We start from the raw sequence: 16,802 nt of genomic DNA, 5'->3' as shown, positions 1-16,802 counted from the left end.
GCCATTTTTGTAGCAAGCAGTCCATTTACTTCAAAATACAAAGACAGACATGAATACAGCAGCAAATTCTAATCTAATGAAGCAACATATTGAGGCACTGGCTTCTATTAGGAGCCCACAAAGGGAATACCATACTGAAAAAAGAAATGTCTTGTGTGGTGGTGAAGAAAACTAGTTCTTAGTGATGTTTTCAAACTTCTGGAAACACTTCTTGCTGCTTCTCTATACTAAAACTTGTGGATTCACATCAGGAATTACAAAGGTATGAAAAATACAAACATAACAGATTTTTAATAATTCGTTTAGGACTGAAAACTTTATGAACACAAGGGCTACATGAAGCATAATTTAGCAATTACCATCCAGTAGGGCACAGAAAAAAAGCATAATTTGAACTAGCAACATACAAGATGCACCTGCTGAAAAGGTTTCCAGTAAGCAAACTGAAAGCTTGACTAAGGATCAAATCAACAGCAAAACCTATTAGGCAGGAACGCTGATTTCTGCCAGCTCATGCTTGCACTAGGAGTTATTACTGCCAGATGTGGCAGCAATAACAGACAAGTTCTAAAGAGCTCCCAAGATTTACAAAAACTGAGAGAAAAGGAAACTGTACTACTCAATAAGTCTGAGACACAAAAAACTCCTAATTTTGTAAGCTCCAAAAACTGTGTGTGATTTAAGCATGACAAAATAAAGGTCTGCTCAACAAAGCAGGAAGGTTAAGATATGCAAAAATATGAAATAACTCTACAGTCAGACATCTGATTTCAGGCAGAATCTGACACTACTAGACTCAGACGATATATAGTATATATTAATGTCTATTTTTCTTTTTCACTCCTTAGTGGATCTTTTCAATTCAGGAACATAAAAAATACTATCAAAGTTTCAAAATTTCATAATAACCTAGCATAGAGTTAAGCATATATATTAAAAATACATATGTGGTTCCAGCAATACTGACTTTCTGCTAGTATAAGGAAGATTAAAAATCTCTAATTTTTTAGTCATCAAGAATCCAGTATGTAAAAATATGCATTTTATTTCAATCTAAAAGTAAGATTGAACTATGAGTTGAAGCCCCTAAAACCCAGACAATTCTTGGGTTATACAGTTACCTTCCCAATTTCAGTGATGCTGATCTGCTGCACTTTGCACAACATGAATATAAATATTGCACAGCTGGATTAGGAGATGGACACCCATCTCTAGAAGTTTCAATTACAGGTTCAGACAGAATGCCTATGATTTTGATTCACAAATCCATGAATACTCTAATCAGATTTTATGTTCTTCCAGTTTTCCCATTGCATCTCTCCACCAAACCATTCACTGCTGCACTTACCTTCAGTTTCGCACACTATTGAACAAGCTGAAATCCATTTCCTGTACCTCTCTTTTCATTGCTGACAGGAACATAACACAAATTAAGCTTTCTATGCTTACAATCAAATGGATTAAAGACAGACTGCATTTTTGGAGAGTGATGTAAGTAGAAAGTGTAGTTTTATCATTTTCTCTATTTAAACTTTTGTTCTTACTCTTTGTCAGAACTCTTTGTAATAGTTTGTTTTGTGACTGTTCCCAGAGGTTCCAATTAATATTGAATTCTTGAGGTACCAGGTGTTGTTTCCATGAATGCAGAATTCCTGCCTGAAAGATCCTACTTTATAAGTGGCATTTCAAAAAGTACTCAAACAATGTCCCTACCTGAAATTGATACTAAAATTTCCATAAACCTCATGGGAGCAAAGATAGGCTAATAAGGAGTACTTTTGAAAATGTTAATGCACCATTATACTGTATTTAACCATTCCGAATTTGCAGTCTACCATACTGAAAGAAGAATGGCTGCAGCATTCTTGAAAGATGTGGTGTCACTAAGGGAGATACTCTGGTGGTAATTTGCATTTTTTTACTTACCAGCCTATATTCTGACCAAAAAAATCGCACCAAAAAAACCTCTGAAACCCACAGCACTCTACTGCATTTGTATTCTAGGTGCACGGGAAGTCTGAAGCAACTATGTCTTCACCATCTAAAGGGCGCATTTATGTGAAGCACTTCAATATGTAGGGTTAACACTTGTTCTGTATCTGGAGACTCTGAGGCATTGATAACACATGGTCAGCACTAAATTGGAGACACAATGTCGTAAAGTACTTTGCGGAAGTACAATTAACATGAAATTATTTCAGAGAAGCTCTTGAACATTTCAAAGTCTGTTGCTTCTACAGGGTTTAAGTGAAAAAAGTCAGGTATTCCTTCTTGGAAGAGGCAGATGGTGTGAAGAGGAGGCAGACAGCTGAAGAGGGTAGCTAACTTCAAACTCTTCTACAGTATTCATCAACCCTTATGTGCAGGCTAAGAACTAGTCTGCGGCAAATGAACAGCAATTTTGTGGTTGTACAGAAGAGCTTAGTGAACTTTCTGGATCCAGGTCAAAACACTGGGCACTTACAGGCAAAGGGCTGCATGTATCTGTGCAGTATGCAGCTCATTCTCACCATAGGAAACTTAACCTCTGTAATGACTTGTGAGCAGTACTGCCACGTCTAATGTACAAAAAAGTACAAAAGAGAGCCAAAACAAGGAATGCCAGTCTCTGTGCTACATAGTCTGGTTGCTTTTACTGTTTGTCTCATCTTCGGACAAATGTGAGTGAAAATTAAGTGAATTTATTTTGGTAATAAATTTAGAAATCAGAAACATTTGGTCAAACAATGAGGCAAACCAACATTACCCTTTGCTCTAATTCTGTGCTAATTAATATGATGGATGTCAAACTACGACAACTTTTTCCCCAAGAGATGGGCGTCATTGTTTAGGAATAGTATTCCCAAATTTAGTTTCCCCCACTAAAACTCTAAACAACAAGCTGCTCCCTCACTTCCTCCCCTTGTGGCGGGCTGGAGAGGAGAATTGGAGGCACAAAAGGTAAAGATCGTGGGCTGAGATAACAACAATTTACTGGAAACAGCAATGAGAGAAAAAAACAAATATTAACAGCAACAATATTAATAACAAAAATGTACAAGAGCGAGGTGAGTGCTTCACATGCAAAATGCTCAGAACTGGCGTTACCTGACCACTCTCTCTGGCAGGTTTTCTTGATTGGAAGGCAACCCCTTCTCACTGGAAGAGAGTCTCTTTCCCCACCGGCAATGAGGTGAGGTGGTACAGAATAACCGTGTCCTAGCCATGCCCCCTCCTGGCTACTGCAGAAATTAGCCCTGTCCTCGCAGAACCAGAACAATGGGGAAGCCAGGAAACGCAGAAGCAAAGAAGACTTCATAATCATGTATTTACAAACTTGTAGATAGTTCAGAAAGTCTGAAAAGCCTGCTAAGACAGGAAGGTTCCACGAATAAATCATACTGCACTGTAAACACAACGTTTCATCCCCTACAGACTTGTTGCCCTTCTCCCTGATACATATAAAAAAGGAATGCTTACACAAATGTAAGGGTCTTTCCTGCTCTGTGTGTCTCAAATTGTTTTGCTTTTTTTTTAAAAAGGAAGACTGGATTCTTCCTTCTGGAAAAAAAACCAACAAAAAAAAAATTTAAAGAGCTACTAACCTTTTTCGTTGTGTGGATTTCTTTTTTCTGAAATAAAAGAAAAAGGAAATGATGGTCATATTTTGAAGTATTTCCGTATTTTGAAATCATTTCAATATTTTGAAATTTTGCCTCTGCTTCAATACATTTGAATAAATAACCTGCCACATTAAAAGAGAAAAAAAATGAACTATTTTTCACACCCTTTCTCTGGAGTGCCTGAAACAGTGAAAAACATCTTTCAACACCTTACTTGCCTAAAATCTTGCTACCTATGGTGGTGAAATTTACAGAAATAGGAGTATACATCTTTCTGTATCAATATGTAGCTAGAAACTCAGTATAAAAACATGCTAAAAATATTTCAGTAACCGTCAGGGAAAAAAAAAGAAAAAATAGAAAAACACTTTTATGTTGGAATGATGACATTGAGAGGTTTTGAGTTGTGACTCCAACAGAACTGGTTATTTCAATACTTGTTGAAGGAACCATGGTTAAAATCTAAATAAGATAGAGTAAATTTGTCTTTTTCTACAGTACCTTGTTTTATTCCAACCAGTAGTAGCTTTTTAAGTTACTAAAACTCTTCCAAAGACTTATGTCATCAAAATAAACAGGCTCTAAGGAACATCTTGAAAATTTAAAAACATAAGCTCTCCCACCCCCGCCCCGCCAATCACACAAGGTCTCATCTTACAATTTTACAACAGAGAAAAATTAACTTTATCATAGGTAATGGCATTTCAGAAGAATTGCAGAATAGAAGTCAACAAGAACTTTTCTTCTTGTTAAAAAGAAACAAAATTACAAACAAACAACAAAAAAAGCCCCAAACCACTAAAAACCAAATAAAAGATGCTCTGCCTAATGCCTGGTCTGCTGGCTGTGAAGTGTTGGGTACTCTGCTAAACTCAGCAAATGAGGGATGGGCTGTTTTGGTGTCTCAAAATCAGAACACCTGCATTGCTGAGTACACAAACACACGTTATTTACAGTGCTACTATGAACACAAGAGTCCTACTGAGTCAAACCAAAGACTAGTTTGTGACTGTGGTCAGTAGGGAAAGAGCACAAGAAATGACTTACACTTTCCTCAATATACCCAAGGCTTTGGAAAACAGCCAGAGAAATACATTTTGCTGAACAACCTTTTGACAATCTTTATTTCCCATGTGTTTGTTTAAAAAAGTGATGCTGAATCCAAGATCTGAAATCTAAAAGTCAAAATTCATTTTTTGTTTAAAAAATGCTAGAAAAGCTTTTAAGTTTAAAAAAAAATGCTGAACCTTTAAAAATTTTATCTGTTGCCCCAAGACAACTAAAAATCGTGAGCTATGACAGGACCTTAATTACAATTAAAAATAAGTTTACAATACTAAATAATACCAAAAAATTAATTCAGAAAAGCAAAGCTAGAAGCTGCTAACAGGAAAAGGTCAATAACAATTTCTAAGATTTTACACAATAGCAATGACTTTACAATAAGAAAATAATATGAAGTAATTAGAACAGCCTACCAATGAGTTACTGATGACTTAAGGTTCAAGGGCTGCAAGTTAAAGGAAATGGAACAACGTGTTCTATACCAACTTTTCCTTTTAATGTGTTTATCCATTCTATATATCAGAGGTTATTACAAAATAAATCCTACAAAATTCCAAATTACAATTCAGACTTATGCATTGTGGAAACCACATCATCCGCACAGGAGCTGTGCTGGCAACGAAACTCTGTAGTTCGAGGATGTAACTAAATTCTCTAAACTTCAAGAACAAGGTTTGATGGGTACATTTACACAAGAGGTTCTTGATTAGCAAGTAAATGAAGCACCAAAGTGAGGAAAATCTGATTACATATACACACTGAAGGAAGAGAAACCCATGCACAAATCCTAAGGGAGATGCCAACAATGTGGTTTCGATAATCTAACGGAAACACAAAACCTTTTACTGCACTTACCAGCAAAGCATTTGGAACAGAGATTCATAGTCTTGCTGGACCTGGGGCAAAAAATAAAAAAAAAATAGAGCTAAAAAATTCATTATATTTCTAATCAATACAGGGAAGTTTTGGGGGGAATGAAGCAAGGGTACAGAGAAGGTAAGATAAATGGCTAGGAATCAAAGGTAAGTGGCTAGAAGTAGCTGAACTAGAAACAGAGTATGGGAAGAGACTTTGTGCAGTAATCTCTTTCCAAGAGTTTCCAAAGCATGACTTCCACACATTTACCTCATATATGAAAATAAACTTACTTTACCATTCCATGTATATGTTACACATTCACCATTCAAATTTTCTATTGCAATGTGATAATAATGACAGACAGGAAGCCCCAAAACATTCCACTTGAATGTTCTACTCCCCTCGGCAACAGCCTCTCCTGACAAATCCTGAATACAATACAGCAATAGAGAGATTAAAGTATTGTACTTATAAGGACACAGACAGATGTGCTCTTGGAAGTCTAGCTGGAATGGCTTAAGCAGTTATTACCTCAAGCTGTTCATTACTACCCTCAGCTGCATCCAGCAGTAATTTAAAATAACCTGGCTGACTTTGCACTGACATGGACTAGGATAGTTCATATGATCCACAAGGGTGGCTCAGCTTTGAGGGCAGCAACCTTCAGCTGAGAGAAGAACACCAGGAGAACAGCAGCAACATGTTAAGCCTCCCAGATGTTTACAAAGTGCTTATGCAGTTACGCCACAAGTGTTCAAACCTCAGAAAGTCAGTAGCCTCACAAAAAAAAAAAAAAAAAAAAAAGGTTATAAAACCTCTCTAGGGCTCCCATGAAAATACCCAAAGCAATATACTATGTTTCCCCCAGTTCACAAAAAGTTCTCCTCTAACATCACATCCCCTTTACAAAGTGACCTGGAGAATATTCTCAAAAGTTCTCTATGTGTTGGAATACCTTTAGGTAAGAACAAACCGCTTTCTGTGCACACTGCCCAATATTTGATTTGTTCAGCATTCCTGAATCAGCTCTGCCATTATTTACAGCATTAATGCCATCCTGGGCAGGTCTCAAAGTACCTATTAACAGGCAAGGTTGTACCAAAACTGCCCATGCCCATAAGACCTTTTTGCCTCCTCAGGGCAGCCTCCAGCTGGAACATATAGTTTAGCCAAATTAGTTGCACCTTTCTCTTTAGAAATATGCATGCACAGAAACAACTGATGCTACCAAAACAGTTCTTTTCTATCTCCAGCCAAACAGGAATGGAATTTTGAGAGGAGGTCTGTCCCTAACAACACATAACTTATAAAAAACTGTTTGTTATCTTGAGACAAAAAAATTTGACAATTTTTTCAAAACAATTATATCACAAATGAACACATATCAGAATTATAGATTCCCCCCACCCCGAGTTCGCAGATGGTTACTTTGAATGACCGAAGTAAACCCAGACTTGGTCAATTGTATCTTCATACTGGTCACATCAAAACATTACAGATGCTTTTCAATTCATGCACATCTGAAAGCTGCTTTACATCAGCCTCAAAAATTCTGTAAGAACACATATCACTGCAGATTTGAGACATAAGCATTTGCCAGGTATAGCAAGAGCCACAGACACATGAAAGCTAGTTTTAAATGCAAACAGTATGTGCACAGGAGAATTAATTCCCAAGAAAAGAAAAGCAGAACAGCATTTGTAGCCATACAAATATATCATCAGATTGGTAGATACCCAAAGATTCAGTATCTATGCTGACGGGCTGCACAGATTATCTACCTTCAAGAAAACTGCAAATAAGAACAGCATGGTGAGTCAACATCTACAGCATCAGTGTGCTGCAGTTCAGTGCTCAACTGCTAATGGGTTAGACCTTCTGGAGCAGCTCAATATGCCAGGCAGCACCTTCTCTGCAAAGCCATTAAACCCAGGAGCAGCAAAGAAAAAGAAAGGCAGAGTTCAGCTGGTTCATACTGACGACATTGCAATGGGCAATGACAAATGTCTCCTGTGGTATAATCAACCATCTCAGCTGTTAAATATCAATCCAAAGCCTGATATATTTACTTATCAGCACACCAACAATGGAAAACACAGATGCAAACACAACACAGAGCTCTGTGAAAAAGAGAAAAGAAGGCTGCCATGTACTTCTAACACACAAAACCACCTCACATTTTTTGAAAGGACAGCACTATCGGACAAGTGACCTTGTAAGCCAAGTAACATTGTTACAGTTTCAAGGATCACTTTGTCTTTGATCCTTGTATACGACTTTCCAAGGCATCCAAGTCAGTCTGAAGCTGCTACACGTGATGAGAACCTGAACCTTGAGAGTTTTTTCTTGGTTTCTTTTACACAGTCACTTATGTGAGTGCAGATACATCAACATCACCCTAGAACCAAGAAAACAGCAAAGACAGAGTAACAGCATTGATCAACAGTCAGCTTCTTTGTGAAAATGCAGTATTTTATTACAGCAAAAGTTTTATAAAGAAAATGGATTACACAGTTTATATACATCAAATTTACTAGGAATTATCCAAGAGTCATGTCACTGTAAAGTAAAATGTTTGACAGCTTTTTGCTACACTGCAACTTCCTCCTCTCATTGCTACGATCTCCTCTTTTCAGCAGGCAAGGGTTCACTCACCAGACTTAAAACTAAGCAAATCTGCATATTGCTGTTCTCTGGCAAAGCACATCTTGTTAACCACATCACTGGTTTACATTAATTATTTCTCAGTGACTTCAGAATTCACCAGAACCTCATACTGTCAAGTGAGGAACATGAAAATGTAAAATTTCTTTGTTCCTGACAACTTTCTCAAATATATCATACATCTCCAATATCTGTTATTTCTAGAGATAATTTTATTTGCAACACTCAAAGTTCTGAAATATCAAACAGTCCTGATAACAACACAGCCCTCTGTTTCCACTTCATAGGAAAAAGACGGTCATGGATGACTTTTAGGGAAGGCAATACAATTCCTGTTTCTAGGAACACATAGCAAAATCATGACTGTAGTGGTGAGTAAAGCACAGCAAAGCTAGAATTCAAAGTTAGTCCCGGCAATGAGAATTGCACGTTTTAGACTGCAAGTCTTTAGGCTGATACCCAACACTTCTACACCATTCTGACTGACACAGCTGGTTTGGGATATACTTCTGAATCAGATATCAAGTCACCATGGTTTTTAACTGGACATATTATAGTAATTCCTAAATTTCCCTCATGAAAGTCAGCTTCATGTTGAACAGCACCTAATCCAGAATTACTCACAGTATACATTTTATATGTACAATATCCCTATAAGGTCATTTTTATACTGATAATTTATAATCCCCACTTGTACATAATTTAACCTGGTATTCAGAAAGACATTCATATTTATAGATAAATCAAGTCAAATAGAATTGCAGTTTTGCTGAGGCAGAATATAAAGTTAAACCCTCTTTGACGGTACTTCCACCTGTCAAAAAGAAACCATTTAACTAAAGTGTGACACAAAATTATTATGTAGATTGGAAACCACAAGGTGAAGCAAGCTCAGAAGGTCAAGTGGTAGACTAAGTTAAAAGCAGAGGATACTTCAAGCCAGATGGAACACCCCAGAGGCTACAGAATGATTGCATGCAACAGTTCTGCAGGGTTTGGTCTGAAAAAAGTGTGGGTATTAAAACTGCCTCCACTGCCAAAGAAAAAAACCCACTCCCTTAACAGTATGGCCACGAAAGCAGTAGCAATGACATAGGGACTTTGAAAGAAGAAGAAATTTACAGAAATGGGAAATCCTGGAAGTTCTAAGATATTTGTACTTTAGGCAGGAAATAAATTGCTTGTAAGGGTAAAAATAAAACGCAGATTTGAGGCTCTCCAAACCATCATCCCGTACTTGTGCTGTTGTGCCTACAACTCGCCACAGCAAAGGGAACTATTCGAGCATTCAGACAGACGTGCACACAGACCACCGTAAGGTCCCAACCTCAGTGAGATGCACATCTGCATCTCCAGTTAAGGGTGCGTAATGCAAACTGAGAGCCAGCAAGGGGCATTAAATAGCAAAAATCACATACTTCAAATCCTGTATGTACTCATATCATGTACCACAACTGGTATGTAACTAATTAAGAAAATGGAAGAGATTGCTTCCCTGATTCCATATTCATACGGTACTTCCAGTACATTCTCAGGAAGGTGTGAAGTGGCCTTACCTGCTCCACTAAGAGCACTCAATCTTATAAACTTAACTTTATGCTCTATACTGCCAATCATTCCTTTTATTCCCTGACATATTACAGGATATCATTGCAATGTACAAAATCAATGCACATTCTACTCTGTCTTCACTGGGAGCTCGGTTTTCCTTCCCCCTCTCCCAGTAAACGACTATCAATACAAAATCACATTCAGAGAATGCAGCTGAATTCTAGCCCTAAATCTCAAAGACACAACTGTTAGACGCACAGCAGCTGATCAGAATAAACAGAATCAAAAGAAAATCTCAATCTGAAGAGGCAAGAACAAGTTACATGTGGAAATTTTGTGCAAAGAGAGTTAAAAAGAAGCATAGCAAAATGTGACTGATCTCAAGATACTCAGTCTCCAAAAACAACCTTCTGCCAAGAAACTTAGATAGGCACATGTAATAAATAATGTTTTGTAACAAAATCCTCCATTTTCCAGCAGCTGGACAGGTGCCTCATCAGGTGTCCCCATCCCATCTTTAAGATGAAAAAACAAAAGGAGACCAGAACAACTAAAACTAATACTAGCTTTACTCTACACAACTGCCAAAGGGCAACACAAAATGCTCAGTTGCACCTGTACTAGCACGCCACCTAGACTTCTGAAGGTAATGGTGAACTAGTATTATTAGTGTAGATGCTCACCAATAACAAGAATTGTGCAGCTGTATCAGAGTAAAAATAAATAAAGATTCTACTACAGGTATGTATTTTCAATTCTTGAAAAACAACACTAGAATAATGATAATTCTTGAAACCAGTTTTAGTTCATCTGTCTTTTGATGATGGAAGAATAAGGATTTTGGAGAAAAAATACTTTCAAATAGTGTATGTGCATTAGACATTTAATTTTAAAGACATTAAAGCCACAGATGCTAATTAAATATGACTACAGAATCCCAGGTTCTGCATTTTTATTGGAAACAGAGCCTTCCAGCATATCTAGTAATGGTTTGCTACAATTCAGCATTTGCTATGACTTGGTAGCAGGAAAACGTATCTACTTCAGCATCACTGTAATTGCACTGTTGATTAAATGCAGCACGTTAAATGTTTCTTCCTTCCAGCACAGCAATTACAGCGGGATCACAGTGTCACAACAGTACAAATGTATCTCAGCCCCTGAATGATACCTGTCCAAAGTTGGCAGGGGCCGTATGTTTGAGAAAGATTAACACAGTATGAACCATGTCATTCCTTAGTTAAAACTAAAGATGCTCCCTGTATGCTCAGCACATACTATGTCATGCATTTTGCAACTTAGGACGACTATACATATGTTAAATCAATGCATTTATACTACTGTAGTTAATGATCTGTCACCATTTCCATTAGAAAGCAATTTTCAAAGCCTTAGACCTCTGCTAAGAATTCACCCTGAGCTGAATGCTGGCACGTGGCAAAAGCAAAACCATAGCAGACACATTTACTTTCATCCAAATAAATTAGAAGGATTATTTATTATTAAAAGAAAATCGATCCAATTCTGTATTTCCCTGACACTTTTCATCATTCATTTAGAGCATCTAACACTTCACCTTGTACAGGAGAGAGGTTAATTAGGCTGTGTTAATAAGATCCTCAGTTGCCCTTTGAAAGTTCTATATATCCTGTACACTAGCTTCTGAAGAAAGCCATTTTACTTTTCTAAACCAGAAGTCACCTTACTGATTTCATATATGCTGCATATTTGATATTTATAGGTCCTCTGTAATTTATGATCTTGTGAAAGTTTTTTGGGCAGTTTAAACAATTATTCATATTTTCAAATGGAGGTAGCTCAATTACTCTTTATGAATGATGCATGCCAAATTCCTTTCAAATAAGAGCATAAGTGAAGCATGGCAAATGCAGGTAGACATACAGAGACCTTGGCAACGAGAAAGTCACATGCATTCAGACACAGATTTTTAAGTGAACTAAAATCTGAAATTAAATATCTCACAAATGCATTCAAAATCCTCTACTTCATCATCTGTTCTACACCTGTAAGTTCAGTGTTAAGAATGCTAGTTCAATTAGGAAAGTGTTATCAGTAACTTATTTTTATGATTACAACTACTATAAGGGGTGTTGCTTTAATAACATCAGTGTTCTGATGTTGGACTTCTCATTTTCACCACAAACAATTTAAGTGTTGCTTATCATCTAAAGATTTTTGGTAAGCTGCTGAAAATGATGCTTCAGTAAGTGAGCCACACGTTCTTATCTCACTTTGAAATGAAATGGAGGGCAAACTTCATGAACATTTCAGTGTACTAGTGCAATGCCCTTCTGGCAGCTTTCCACACTCAAAAGATATGCTGATATAGCCCAATGAAGTAGCTGGATCCTAATTTATTATTTTTTCAGTGGGTACACTAAAGCATCCTTTTAAAACTCTATGACAGAAAGACTTTTTATGTTTTAAATATACAAAGACACTGAAGTGCTCAGTCAACAATTAGTCCAGAAAAGAGCACAAACACACAAATGTAAGAGGGGAGACTGTGGAAAACACACAGTAAAGTAGCTTAATCTTACAAAATACACAAAAACACTGATAGAGTTTTCACTGAAACCCTTCTCCAACAATTCTTAAAATAAAACTGCAAAAGAATCCAGTGCATCTAAACTAGCTAAGACAGGTTGTAAGAACATAGACCTGATTCATCTAGGTTTCTAGCTGAGCTTACAATGCTGCTGCCCTCCAGTCAAAGCTAAATGGTTCATATTCCCCTGAATACACAACTCCACACTTTAAAAAAAAAAAAAAATCTCAGCAGCAAAATTATATACCAAACATTCCTCTGACAACTCCTCAAAATCTTTTTCAAGAAGATGTGTAGCCTCCTATTTAAAGGACAATTAAAAGGTTGGAATTCTAAGAGAGTTGAAGAGGCCTTTAGTGAAGTAGGAATAAAATTTGAAAGTTGTGATCCACCCACCTTCCACCAATTCCTCAAGAATATTATTTTTCTGTGTATTGCAGGTAATAACTAACATTGCCCTATGACAACACAATCATCCTCCTGAGATTTACAATATGAGATATTAACTTTATCTTTTTCTTCAGATCAGACACTCCAATAAAAGCTCTGCTGATATGCAGCACTCAAAAATCTATTCCATTTCTGTTATTCCTTTTACCACAGGATCAGTAAATCGATACTAAATAGTAAAACACTCTTAGAAAAAAAAAAAAAAAAACAACTGGAAGAAATCTCAAGAAAGAAACTATTTTGTCCCGACTTAAAGGTATGGGTAATTATGTCTCAAACCTCACCAGGAAACCCTCCTAAAATACCTCCTGACCTGAACTGCCAGATTTAGCATAGAAAGTAGGAAAATGTGTGATACTTGCTCATTTTAAGCCCAGTGTGTCTCTTTGCTATGCAAATGCATAGAGAAGCATTACATTCATTACATTTTTTTAATCAGTTATTTTTCTATGGCAGAAGTATACTTAAAAATGCCTGCCATTGTAACAGCTTAGAATGGTCAGAACTTTTGAATTCTTGGTGGGGGGGGAGACGGAAGCAGCTTTGCAAAGTATGTCCAAGACTGTACTGTTCATGTCAAGTAACATTTAAAAGGACAAGTTATGTAAACTGGTTTAAAGATGCTGTTTTGTATTAGTATTAACAAATTACACTGATATAGTCTGGTATAAGTAATGCGCCATGTGTAGTCTCTCAAAACCTAGCAGAACATGAAAATTATAAAACACAGTACTTTCTTGCAGGGCTCTACATTTCATGTCTAACAAGTCAAACATTAGTCAAGCAAAAAGGAGTTTCAAGTGTTGACCATCCCAAACACGGAGAGAGAAAGCACCTGAAGGTGCACTATATGCAAATGATCTGGCAGCATTAGTCAGAATTTCAATTATTATTTTGACTATTCATTTCTATGAGTTAAAAAGCACAGGAAGCTAGGTTCAGAAGTAAAGCAGGCAAAACAAAGAGAAAAGAGTGTCCCTTGGACAAAGCAAGAAAGCATTACTATTCTGAGATGGGTAAGGAGCTATGTCCTATCTAGTAATGAGCAGATTGTCCAGCAGGATCTCTCACTTGCCTAGAGAACCCCAAAAAGCAGCAATATTTTGTGAATGAGTGACAAACTCCCTTTTATGGTTCTTTGCACTCCTTGGTTATTGAACCCTTCTAGATCTCCATGCCATGGTAGAATTGTGGCACTTATTGAAAAGCAGCTTAAGAATTTTGACAAGATGCCTACAATCCTATCTTATTACATTGCTCATAAACATGTCTGGAAAAGTTACCAGTATAGAAGTTAGCAGGCATTTTTCCTCCTCCCCATTTAAAATGGGTTTCAGTAGTCCCCAGAAGTTCAGCTGGACGTTCACCATGGAAAATTCACTTTCTTCCATCCTAGCCTTCCTTGTACCCAATTGTACAGTCAAGAAGCAATGTGGCTCTTACTTTGGTCAGTGCTGCCTCTACAACCGATTGACTACACACAGACGTTCTCAGGTGGGAAAATGTGGCTATGTCTCATGGTCCTATTTTAGAAAACAAGAGTACTTCAGCTCCTCCTCAGGAACTTGAAATGAATTGTATTAAGATTATGCCTACACTAGGAGTAATCTGCCAGTTAACTAAACTAAACGTTTCTTAAAGCAGATCTACCTATACTGTCAGAAAACAATTCTGCCCTGCTGTTACAATTGAAGAAAAGTAAGAGAAAGAAGTAGGAAAAAAACCCACATAAAAAGTCACTATTTAAAGTGGAATAAACCACCCAAGACTATCTTACTCTTAGCACAAGCAGGTTTGCATGTTCATCTTGGCCACCCCAAAATTTCCGTCAATTTCCTAACAGTTCTCATGTGGAACTCTGTACCAGATTTTGCATCTATCAGGTAATGAACAGAGGCTCCCACCCTAAAAAGAACCATCTCACAGTAAAGAACAGAGTGTAACTCTCTTGCTATATTGCAGAAATGTTATGAACTAATGTTTTCACCAACACATTACACAAAGTCTTGGCTCAGAACAACACTTTGGATATTTAACCTTGAGAAGAGATACCCTCTCATAAGTAACTTTGGAGTTTTCTAACAGTTCAGCATAATTCCAACCAATACAGCACTTCTAACCAGCATAAAACTGCTTATAAATAATTCGTTCACAATGTTTCTGTGTTAAACATTCAACTTCTGAAGAGTCTGAAAAAGACTAAATAAATCAGGTAAAATTTAGAACAACAAAGAGTTAAGGAACAAACCAACACAAACATGTTTGGCAACACCACTTCAAAAAGCAAACAAGCCCTCAAAAAAACCCCGAAACACTTTAGGCAAGAATTAGACTGATAATAACACAGACTTATACAAAACAAGACGTGAAACTGAACATAGAAGGTGCAATTTTTTCTTTCCCACATGTGCACCCAGGCACAAGCACACGTAAAGAAATACAAAAGCAGTTATAAACTAACCACCATTAATTAGTTCAGTGAAACATGACATCTCATAGGCTGGGACCTACAGCTTCATGGATAGCTCATATAAAGCAGCATCCTCTTTTCAGCAGTGCTCAGAACAAAGCTGCCTTCTCAGGAGCTTCTAAGACACTCTGGATGCTGGCCATGGGAACTGCCTTCAGCCCCAAAACCCTTCCCTTGTTATGAGCGGTGTATGCTCTATGAAACATCCCAAATCAGTCCATTAAAAGATAAATCCCAAAGTGGGGGGTGTAGGGGGTATGGAAATCTGCACAGTTAAGAAATCCAGAAAGAAATGGAAGTCCTTGAAAGACTGAATAGGTTTTTTGGGGAGAAGGGGTACGTTATTTTGGGGCTTTTGTTTGGTTAGTTTTGAGGTTTTCTTAAGCTGTGATTAAAACACTAAACATGAAAGATATTTTAAAGGCTGAAAATCTGAGCTTCTCCCTACATTTTCAACACAATTTCCAAGACCTGAGCTTGACCCAGGGAATGCTGCTTAACGCCATTCTCTTTTCAAGCAAGGGATTTTGGAAAGTTAATGAGTTAACAATGTGGTAGAGTTCAATAACTGAACTGCAAGTAAATGTGCTCCTTCCCTCAAATCCTATGATTCACATGCCCAGGAGGAACAGCTGCCTTAACTCTACTTTATCCAGCTATGTTATTTGAAAACTCTTCTCAAATTTACTTTGAAGAGAAAAATGCTTAAAATAAATCTAACTGGGCTAAAGAACTACACATTAAAATATAGATTATAATAAACATCCTGAGCCCAAATGACTTGAGCCATAGTGTCCATAATTTGTGGTTGAAAAACAGGAAACAACCTTAAAATAATGTAATGCACCACAGTGTCTATGTCTTGCTTTTTTCAGCGTTCTGAATGCAAATGCATGATCTCCAAGAGCAACTACAATTGAAAAATACAATAGTACTCCAAGTTTTTTCAGGAAGAAAAAGCATCTTAAATACTCCACTACAATTCTAGAGGGAGAAAAAAAAAGTTATTTGCTAAATGTAGATTTTAAACCTGCCTGTCACTGATATAATAGCAAACACTAAATTATTATTATAGTAAATCTCTAACTACAGTTAGCTTATAGGTCGGGCTACTGGTCTTTCTGTAATTGCAGCCATACAATTTGGTTCTAATATAGAAGAACTAAGTTTATTAAGTTACTGTAGTAAACCTTTTTCAAAACAGGGATGAAGAGCATCTTATGCATTCTTTCAGTGGACCGTATTCTGGTCTTTGCTATTTTCTTTTATCACATGTTAATTCAAGTTAACATGCACCTGACTCACTGAATAAAACTGACATGTTACTAATCTATGTTTATTAATTTCTTCCACAGAGAGAACTGAAATTCTTCAAACAAATACCTGACAGAAGAAGAACTCTCTGTTATGGGAAAGTTTACTGCATAAATGTTTGCATGTTTAACTTTCTCTGTAAATAATGAAACAAAAGGATGCAATTAAATAAAAGTATTTTGAGACTTAATACATAAATGCTAATTATTATACAGATGTTTTTCCTTTTTTCTTTTAAATAGACCAATATAATCTTTCC

At 36.9% G+C, this 16,802-nt stretch overlaps 1 protein-coding gene across 4 annotated transcripts in view; it reads right to left on the bottom strand.

Moving 5' to 3' along the window:
* ZFAND3 (zinc finger AN1-type containing 3) overlaps positions 1 to 16,802 on the bottom strand; it is a 136,555-nt gene that overhangs the window by 97,400 nt on the left and 22,353 nt on the right. For all 4 annotated transcript variants that reach the window (XM_048296605.1, XM_048296604.1, XM_048296603.1 and 1 more), the window contains exons 2-3: positions 5,523 to 5,563; positions 3,585 to 3,611 (exon numbers count right to left, since the gene is read on the bottom strand). In XM_048296605.1, the coding sequence (XP_048152562.1) occupies positions 3,585 to 3,611; positions 5,523 to 5,550 (55 nt within the window). In that variant the 5' untranslated portion in view covers positions 5,551 to 5,563. The remainder of the gene's footprint in view (positions 1 to 3,584; positions 3,612 to 5,522; positions 5,564 to 16,802) is intronic.

Source organism: Corvus hawaiiensis, chromosome 3 (assembly GCF_020740725.1).
Source record: "Corvus hawaiiensis isolate bCorHaw1 chromosome 3, bCorHaw1.pri.cur, whole genome shotgun sequence".
Taxonomy (NCBI): domain Eukaryota; kingdom Metazoa; phylum Chordata; class Aves; order Passeriformes; family Corvidae; genus Corvus; species Corvus hawaiiensis.
Note: the sequence above shows the minus strand (reverse complement) of the source record. Positions and strands in the feature narration are given on the sequence as shown.